This window comes from Leptosomus discolor, chromosome 18, assembly GCF_034619465.1.
Source record: "Leptosomus discolor isolate bLepDis1 chromosome 18, bLepDis1.hap2, whole genome shotgun sequence".
Taxonomy (NCBI): Eukaryota; Metazoa; Chordata; class Aves; order Leptosomiformes; family Leptosomidae; genus Leptosomus; species Leptosomus discolor.
The window spans coordinates 7459081-7468333 of record NC_141408.1 but is presented as its reverse complement, the minus strand read 5'-3'; the positions used below and the strand labels follow the sequence as shown (position 1 = coordinate 7468333).

At 61.5% G+C, this 9253-nt stretch overlaps 1 protein-coding gene across 3 annotated transcripts; it reads right to left on the bottom strand.

The window, feature by feature from the left end:
- Positions 1 to 1201: 1201 nt before the first annotated feature.
- LOC147414144 (coiled-coil domain-containing protein 183-like) lies at positions 1202 to 8077 on the bottom strand. 3 transcript variants are annotated; one of them, XM_086475245.1, is made up of 14 exons: positions 7081 to 8077; positions 6261 to 6382; positions 6043 to 6123; positions 5118 to 5279; positions 4881 to 4985; positions 4563 to 4685; positions 4019 to 4120; positions 3811 to 3871; positions 3646 to 3728; positions 3205 to 3365; positions 2664 to 2820; positions 2394 to 2519; positions 2047 to 2143; positions 1202 to 1427 (listed from the first exon to the last, which is right to left on the bottom strand). In XM_086475245.1, the coding sequence occupies exons 2-14, from the start codon at positions 6360 to 6362 to the stop codon at positions 1249 to 1251; spliced, it is 1539 nt and encodes a 512-aa protein (XP_086331371.1). In that variant the 5' UTR covers positions 6363 to 6382; positions 7081 to 8077; the 3' UTR covers positions 1202 to 1248. The 3 variants fall into 3 exon arrangements, with proteins under 3 accessions (XP_086331371.1, XP_086331369.1, XP_086331370.1); XM_086475243.1 differs by lacking the exon at positions 7081 to 8077 and adding an exon at positions 6475 to 6644; XM_086475244.1 differs by lacking the exon at positions 7081 to 8077 and adding an exon at positions 6475 to 6644 and having other exon boundaries at positions 4019 to 4117.
- Between the last annotated feature and the right edge of the window lie 1176 nt (positions 8078 to 9253).

Here is a 9253-nt window from a genome sequence, read left to right as displayed (position 1 = left end):
GGGCACTCCTTTTTCCAATGCCCTTTCCTTTTTGCAGATAGCACACTGATTTCTTCCCAATTGACCCCTTGGTTTACCCCCGCGCTGAGGAAGACATGTTTTTGTTAAATGCTGGTGTTCCCCTCCGTTTTTCTGATCCTGGGAGTCCCTGCATTTTCACCCTTGGGGGTTGTAAAAACTGTGCCGTAACTTTCGCCTTTACCCTCATCTTTTCCTCATCCCTTCTTACATACACCTGCTGTGCCTTCTTAACGCATTCTTCCAAGGGCCTGCTCTGCCACTCCTCATCTTTCTGTATTCTCCTTCTTATGTCAGGCCAGGATTTGGGGACAAATTGCACCCTTAACAAGGTGTCAAAGGCTGGCCCCTCAGGGTCCCTCCCCCCTCGTTTTCTTAAGGCATCCCTAGTCCTTTCCAGCCAGTGGGAGAGACTCTCCTCTTTTCCTCGTTCTAAAGACATAGCTTTTAGCACATTGTAGGGTCTAGGAATTGCCGTTTTAACCGCCCTAACGAAGTAGGCGCGATGACCCCAGAGGCGGGCCAAAGTAACCCGATTATTGGGATCCCTGTTAGGGTCCACCTGAGGAATTGTCTCCTCAACTGTGAGTGCATTTGCGCCTCCTGCTGCCTATCCGTGTTCATCTTCCCACAACTGACGAGCTTTCTGTAAAATCATCTGTTTTTCTTACTGTCCCAATAGGATTCCCAGGAGGAAATCCCAGTCCTTCCAGGTAGAATCAGCATTCCCCAGGTACTCATCTATTTTCTCCCCTACTCCAATAGGATCATCCAGGTAGGGGGGTAATTCCTTCTTTAGACCTCTTCTGTCATGTGCTGTTAGAGGCACAATAACAAACCCAAAACCTCCCCCTTGTCCTCCTAGAGGGACCTGCCTCAAGGGCATTTGATGAACTTTTTCAGGCTGTGTTTTAGGTTCTCGAGGAGCCTCGTATTTGGTTCCTCTCCTAGTCGCAGAGGGAGAGATCGCGTTTGAATCATCCCCCTCTTTACTGCTATCACCTGGAGGGGCTGTTGGGGCCCCTCAAGAGCCTGAACCCAATGGCTCTCCCCAGCCCAGCCCCAGCTCTGCAGGGAGAGCGGCTGGGCGAGGGCAAGGGGCACGGGGCTGCCTCCAAACCCAGCTCAGCACCCCTCAGGCTTTGACCCCCATGCGTTCTAGGGGACAGAAGCGACCACAGGCTTGAGAGGAACCAAGAAGAGCTGCTGTATTCAACTGCTGGGAAAAGGCTACAACAGCCGGTCTGGTGCATCCGAAGCGTCAGCGGTGGGCCGGAGATCCACAAAGCTGCCCTGGTACCAGCCAATTCTTGTCACTTTGTTTGCTTTTATCAGTTGCAGCCCCTGCTTCTTGATGTCTTTCCTGGTGGGGACAACTTTCTTGCCTTTCTTGGGAAAATCAGAGGGGTCTGGAGGAGAGAGCGGAGAGGAACGGGCTGAGGAGGGTCTGCGGGGTCACCTCTGCTGTGCCCGTGTCCTCAGGGGAGAGGCAGCACGTTTTTGAGGGCCGAGGGCACCCCGGAGAGCCCTCGGGCACAGGCACTCCCCACTAGCTCTTCCAGCCCAGCATCCCAGGATGACCACCGCTGTGGCCCATCTCCCACACTGCTGAGGCTTCCCGTAAAGGTCTGGAGCTACAGGGTGGTGGCTAAAAAAAGAGGTGGTAAGCTGCCAAAAGCTCATGGTCTCCTCCAAGAGCAGCCACTAGGAGGAGGCCCCAGGCAGAGCCAAGCACTGCTTAGTCTTCACAACCAGGTGATCTGGGAGGTGAGGCTCTCCCTCCTTGCCCCACAGCATCTCTCCTTGTTCCTGCTGTGCTTCGATACTCGCCGCCCCACCGCCTGCCTTCCTTCTCCCACATCCCCACCTCAAATCACCACCCATGCCCTAAGCCTTGCAGACAGCCAAGGTCAGCCCCAAGGCCTGGAGGCAACTCCTGGCTTGGGGTCTGCCGGGACAATGGGAGGCAGGCAAGGACGCCCAGAAGGCCCAGCGGGCAGGGGCTGGGGCAGCTGCTGTGTCTCCTACCTTCCACCGTGCTGCTGCTCTCCTTCAAGGGGATTCTGACGTTCTGCGGATGGTTCACAGCTGCCTTCTCCAGGGCATTCTGCACCTTGACAAGAGCCTGGGAAAGAGGCCCGGGGTTAAGTGCTGAAAGGGAGGTGGGTGTCACAGGCCAAGCGGTTCTCCACCTCCATGTCCCCCTGGAGAAAACAGCCCCCAGTGCCCAGTGCCACCTGGGGCTGAGCTGCTCCATGGCTCTTCCCTGGGGCCACCTGCATCCTCCCAGCTGGGAGGACGGCTTGGGACGGGCCATCCGGGAGAGCCCCGGGGGTGTCCCCAAAGATCACAGCAGGGACGGAGCCCCCGCGCACCTTATTCTCCTGGTCCAGGCTGCGCATTTCGGGGGACAGGCTGGCCACCCGCTGCACCAGGTACTGCAGCTTCTGCTGGCACTGCTGGAGCTTCTCCTCCACGCTGCTGGCCTTGACAGAATCGTCCTGGAGTCGGAGAGAGAAGAACCACCGTGGTGGGGAAAATGAGCCCCTTGGGGTGACGTCGGCTGCACCAAGCGTCACTGCGCTGTGCTCTCGCGCCACCGAGCAGCGGCTGGGGCCGTGCTCACCCCAGCACGGTGCAAGTACCTGGCCAGGCACGGTGATCCCACGCAGATAGGCAAAGAGGCTCTCGACAGCATCTCCAATCTGGACCAGGACCTGCTGGTTCCTCAGCACCGGGCCTCGCAGCTGCTCCAGCCGAGCCTCTTCCTGCTGCAGGTGCATCCTCAGCTCCTCCAGCCTCCTGCAGCCAAACACACTCGCATCTGTACAACTGCATAGGCATGCCGAGATACCCCCAAATCTGCTGCAAAAGCTGCTCAGGTTGCCCCCACCCCCAAGTGCGGAGCAGAGATGCTGCCTGCAACCCAGCTCCGTGCTGCTGGTACCACTTCCCACGCCAGGCAAGGAGCAAGGGTCCCCCTGCTGCCACAGCGGGAGCTTTGGGTGCCCTGCCAGGAGCAGAGCTGGGCGAGCACCCTGCCCAGAAAACCTCCCGGTGCAGGAGGGGTGGGCGGCTGCAGGGGGACGGAGGAAGGGGTGCCCTGTTGGGACACGCATGATGCACACATCCCCCACAAGGGTAGGGGCACGCTTGGCATGACTGCCCTGAGGCCAGCAACAGCACCTGTTGGTCTCGGCGGGCGGGCGAAACTTCAGCTTGGCCTGCTTCACCTCCAGCTCCTTCAGCTTCTCCTCCATCATGTGGCGCTTCTGCTCGCAGACCTTGATGCGCTCCTGCATGACCGCTAAGGACGACTTCTGCGCCAGGAGCTTGCTGGGGATGTCCTGGACGGGGGAGAGCACAGGGACTCAGCCCGTGGCGCTCCGGCAGGGTACAGGACCCGGGCCGTGGCCTCGGGGAGGTGTCTGCACCACGGACCGCTGCAAGCTCATGGCTCATAGGGAGAAAAGCAGCTCCATCCCTGCCCGCGCAAGAGGCCTTAGGGGAGCTCCAGCAGCAGAGGAGAGCAGCTAACCCGGCCACAAAGCAAGGCCAGCAGAGAGGTCTCAAAACCCCAGGGCTCCAACAGCCCCGGGTTTTACGGGGGAGGGGTTTTTATGTTACCCTGAAGTGAGAGCACTCCACGGCAGCCTTGGCCTTCTCCAGCTTCTCGGACGCTGCCTGGAACTCGGTGGCCTCTTTGGCAGCTGGGGTGGGAGGGAAGCGTCAGGGAAAGATGCCTGCGGCTGCGCCTGCGTCCCACCCCTCCGCAGCCCTCCAGGCACTCACCCACCAGCGGGTCCTGCGTGTGTACGCTCGGCAAGCCCTTGGCAGGCTGGGACCTGGCTTGCTGCAAGGACATTCATCGTCACCCTCTGAGCTGCTGGCACCCTGGGGGAGCTGGCCCTGCAGCCCCCCACCAGCACCACAGGGGGCTCAGCACTAATGCCCGCCACCTGCCCACAGCCCTGCCTGCGCCGGGTCCCCCCCGGCTCACCGCTCTCAGATGCCTTTCGAGCTCGCTCTTCTGGGTAGCCAGGGAGCGGCACCAGAGCTCTCTCTCTGCCAGGAACTCGGCTTTCTTCTTGGCCATGTCCTTCTGGAGCAGATCAGAGAAGGGAGAAGTGCCTGGGATGTCCAGCGCCAAACACGACCCCTGCCCCGTGTAAACAGGCTGGGAAGGAAAGCGGGCCAGGAGGGCTGGAGGGTGCAGCACGCTGCTTCGCCATGGCTGGTGCTTCAGGCAGGCAGGTGCTTCAGGCAGGCTGTGCCCAGCCCCAGGGCAGCCTGGCCCAAGAGCACGACTCGAGAGGAGCTCTGGAGGCACGTGGGTGCCCTGGGCAAACCCAGCTCGGTCTCTTTTGCTCTTTATTGCAGAAGACTGAGCAGCCCCAGCGCGTGGTGCCGTCTGTGGGCTCTGGACGGCTGGAAAGGGGTGCTGGGCACCCACGGGAGAAGGGGGTCCTGCCTGGAAAACTCCCCCCAAGGTGGAGCTGGGGACGCTGGGACATTGCTCCGGGAGGTGCCTTGGACCATCTCACCTTGGCTGCAATAGCGGCTTTCAGGGCATCCAAGGCCATGAGCTCCATGGTTTCCAGCTCCCCGTGGTACAGATCAGCTGTCTTGCTCAGGAGGTCCAGGTGCTGAGGCAGCTGGGCCAGCTCCTGGGGCGCAGGGAGCCACAGCACATCAGCCCACTGAGCCCCAGGGGTCCCCCGCGCTCTGACAGGGAATGAACGGAGGGGAGCAGGAGGACCGCGCTGATCCGGGAGGGCGTCCCACCAGCACGGCCCCTTGGGCACCTCATTGCCTTTGCAGGGGGAGCAGGTGGGACGATGGCACGGTGAGGAGGAGCTCACCTTCCTCAGGGCATCCCGCACCACCAGGTACACAGAGGTCACCTTCTCTGCAGCCTGGACTTTGATCAGCATCTTCTCAATGCTGTTCCTCAGCTGGTGAACCACCTGGCGCAGAGATGGCGGGGGGGACGGACACAGGGTGAGCCCCTGTGCGGAGCCTGGTGCCCACCCGGGGCGTGCAGGGCTTAGATTAAAGACCCCGTGGGTGCTGCCACCCCAGGGAGGGGCCCTGGGTACCTGTGCCTGATGCCACCGGTTGTCCATCTCGGCATCCTGCAGCTGCTGCAACTTCTCCTGCAGCTCATCCCGGACTCGGCTCCGCTGCCTCAGCTGGTACAGCAGCATGTTGCAGGTGTTCACCTGCTCGTGGATTTGAGCCTGGAGCTTCTCCTGGGCCACCTGGGTGGGCATGCAAGGGTTCACCCGGCTGGAAGTAGGGCTTGCTGGGCACCCACGGGAGAAGGGGGTCCTGCCTGGAAAACTCCCCCCAAGGTGGAGCTGGGGACGCTGGGACATTGCTCCGGGACATCGTCACTGCCTTGGCAGGACGGGCTCTGGCAGAGCTTTGCTCTGGGGGGCTGCTTGGGCTAAGGCAGAGGCAGGTGTCTGCTGATGGCACTGGCGGGTCAGGCTTAGGGACCCTGCATAACGCAGACCCGGGGCTGGGCATCCATAGAACCGGTCAGTGCCCCAGATGTGGAGGCTGGCGGAGAGCGGAGGCACCGCTCTCTGCCTGCAAGAGGCCCCTGGGCAAAGGCAGCTCCGCGGGGCCAGCGCCTCTCTCTCTCGAGGCTTAGAATAAGCAGGTCACCACGTTGGGACAGGCGGCAAAGGGCAGAGACAGCACCTGTCTCCCAGGGGTGCAGCTGGACCCTGTAGGAACCCAGGCAGCCCCGGGGACGCGCAGGGTGGGAGGGCCAGGAGCTCTGCTGGGGCAAAGCATCTGCGCAGGGAGCTAAAGGAGGACCTGCACGGATGGGTGCAGCGGTGGAAAGGGACCCCGTGGGACCACACGTGAACACCCCGTGTCTCGCTGTACCAGCCCTGTGGGGCTGTCCTGGGGCCAGCACCAGGCCCCTCTGCCCTGCCCCCTGTTCTTCTGAGCGTCCCCGGAGCCCCAGCCCCCTGGGAGCAGCCCCTGCCCTCCGGACCCTGCTGTTACCTCCAGCGTTTTCCCGGCCAAAGCGATGCCCAAGGGTTTCTGCGCTCCGAAAGCCTCAGAGGCGGCAAGTGGCTTCCACGCCTGTGGGCAGGAGAGAGCTCTCTTGAACTGTGGCGACAGTCGCACCCTATCGCTGCCCTCCCGAGAGGCGCGGCGGAGGAGCTGGCTCTGCAGGGCCAGCACCAGGCAGGGGTAGAGCAGGTGGGATGGGCTGGTACCTTCTGGGCAGCGCTCAGGGCACGGATGTCCTGCTGCACCGCCTCACGCAGCGGGGGAAGCCGCTCTCTCTTCTGACGGAGCTTCTCCTCACAGGACAGCATAAAAATCTTCCTGCCTTGCTCTGGAGGACACAAAGGTGCTTTTGGTACCATGCAGGACGACGTGGGGACCAGGAGCCCCCGGGCCGTCCCCCCGAAGCCCAAGGGGCAGCACCTTGCAAGGCGAGGGTGGCGCGCAGCCCCTGGGCCTGCTGGCTGAGCATTGCCTTCCGGCCCTGCATGGTGCTGCTCCTGCTGTGTGCGTGGCAGCTGTCGCAGCTCCACTGCCCGACGGGGACGCCGTGACTGCTGGAGAGGTCACGGCCGCTGGACACGTCGCTGGGCGGCGACCACATGTCACTGACACCCAACACACGTGTCACAGCCACCCACGGAATCGTTGCCATGGCACCTCCAAGGGCTGCACGCCACACCCCTCCTGATGGGCCGTTGCCTCCCGCGCGCCCATCGCTGCCCACAGCCCCTTCCTCTCCGCTTCTGCGGGCAACACGTTCATTAAGAAGCAATTCCTGGGCTCTCTCTCCGGGAGCCGAAGGCAGGGCGGGCAGCGGGGATCCCACCTCGGTTTCCCATCCCTGCGGCTACAGCAGGCGCAAGCTGCCCAGCCCAGGGAGCCCTCCAAGCCCCACCAGAAACTGGGTGAGGACAGTTACAGGCAAAACACGTGTCCACGTAGACCCAAACACACTACCAGCCCTCTCGGCAAGCTGCTGGCTTGTTTCAAATGGCAAGAGCAGTCTCTTACTACCTGGACACGTACCTTCAGAAATTCCAGGGAGTTAGTCAGCACTAACGGTTGGGCAGGGAGTTACGCTGCTGTGGAAATGGGCAAGGACAAAGCAGCTACCGATGCTGCTACTGACTTTGGTGCTTCCCATACGTTCCTGCTGAACTACAAACATGACAAGAAACACAAGCATGTACGCTTCTTTCTTGACAAATAGAGCCAAGCTCCTTCTACCAGAGAAAACTCTTCACACTGGGGTTGCAGAAGACGGCTTTATAAGGAAATTGCCTTCCGAGCACCAAGCTCCTAAATCACCTTGGGTTAAGTTTCTCTAAGTCAAGACCTTTAACCTACAGCCATCCTATTGTGCTCTAGGTGTCGAACATGGAAAACACAGAAATCCTTGGACTGTCAAATCAAGTATTAGTGACACAGTATCATCTGAGGCTCTTACTCAGGCTCTCATTTGCAGATTCACTAATTGCACGTCAGCGCTAGGTGCCAGTGACCAGCTAAATATCAACATTAGCAGCACGAAGAGACGGCCACTTGGAAAACAAGGGGTTAAGGGCTGGTACAGACGAGGGATCTTGCCAATCTGTCCATGGACATAGAGATCTCCACCTGGGGCAAATACAGTTACCACGCCAGTAAACTTTCCTAGGCAGCTGTCCCTACCCAGCTGGCTCCAAAAGCCCCCTGCAGCCGTTCACTCACCCCTAGTCTGTCCCCTCAGGGTTGGGGAGGAGAAAATGCAACCGAAAGGGCTTGAGGGTCGAGACAAAGGACAGGGAGGGCTCACCCACCAGTTACGGCCACCAGCAAAAGACAGGCTCCACTTGGGGATAACAACACACATTTCATACAAAACAACCACCACCATCAAGGAGAACGAGAGATACAACCGGGTCTGAAATACAACGCACCTTCCCCCCGCCAGCCCTCCGCTCTTCCCGCGCTCAGCTCTGCTCCCTCTTCCCCCCCAGCAGCACAGGGGGGGCAGGGAATGGGGGGCACAGCCCGGCCGGCACGAGGGGTCTCCCTGCTCCTTCCCCCTCAGGGAGAGGGGCCCTCGCCGCCCTCCCCTGCCCCCCCGGGGTCCCTCTCCCGGCAGACACTCCTCCACCCCCTGCCCCAACGCGAGTCCTTCCCGCGGGGCCGCAGCTCCCCAACCCGCCCCAGCGCGGGGCCCTCCCGGGGCTGCCGCCCTCCCACCGACGGGCGGCTCCAGCGCGGGCGGAGTCGCGGCTGCTCCGGGCCCGGGCCCTGCTCCTCCGGCCCGGGGCCCTCCGCGGGCTGCAGGGCGACCTCTGGGCCGCCGCTGGGCTCCAGGGGCTGCAGGGGCTCCGCCGCCATCTTAACCGCGGGCCGCAGGGGAACCCCTGCTCCGGCACAGCTCCCCCTCTGCTGCCTCCCGGACCGGGGCTCCGCAGGGCTGGCTCTCTCCCATCCCCCTTCTCTCACACCCTCGCCAACACACACAGACAAAACCAAAGCCGACAATCAACGGCTTCTTTCCCTCTTCAACCGGGATTCGCAGAGGTGCCATCGGCCTGGCCTTGCCCAGAGGCGGGTCCGAAATTGAAGCCGGGGGAGCTTCTCGGAGCCTCTTCCAGGGGCTCCCTCCCCCACTACCGAAACCGTGCCAAAACCCCACCAGACACCAAACTACCACAGCAGCATTGAAACACCGAGGAAGATCAGCTTGGGGGCGAGAGAAAGCGTTTTAAGATGGATAAAAGGGTTCAAGAAGCTCTGTTCCACTGGCCCTGAGCAAAACTCAGGCTCTAGAGCGGCAACTCCTTCCAAAATATTCCTAAAGAAACGTCGCGCAGCCTTGCACACGCTGGTGTCAATAGGCTGCTGCAGAAATCAGCTTCCTGGAGGAAGCCTTGGACTAAGGATCTAGTCCCGCAGGCCCTCGGCACCTGACCTGTCAAACCTCCCTCCTCCAGCGGACTTCAACTCCCCCTGCTTAAATCCTACAAAATTCACACCCCCCTGCCCCCTGCTGCCCCCCCCGCCCAGTGCTGTGTGACTGATCCAGCCCAGCACAGGGTGAGGTGCCCGACGGCTCTCACTGGGCCCCCCCAAATCCGGCTGTGAACACACAGATCCCAGCACTGCCCAGCCCTGCTGTGCCTGGCCAGGGGTGGCAGCGAGCAGGGGGTGCACAGGAGCAGGGGCTGGCAGTTTGGGAGGTCAC

Excerpts from the sequence above, each read along its gene's own strand:
- LOC147414144 (XM_086475243.1), bottom strand. The coding sequence starts at position 6,541 with ATGCAGGGCCGGAAGGCAATGCTCAGCCAGCAGGCCCAGGGGCTGCGC. Across the intron at positions 2,144-2,393 it reads GCCTGGACCAGGAGAATAAG|GCTCTTGTCAAGGTGCAGAA; the intron begins GTGCGCGGGGGC and ends CCTCTTTCCCAG. Across the intron at positions 1,428-2,046 it reads GAGCAGCAGCACGGTGGAAG|ACCCCTCTGATTTTCCCAAG; the intron begins GTAGGAGACACA and ends TCTCTCCTCCAG.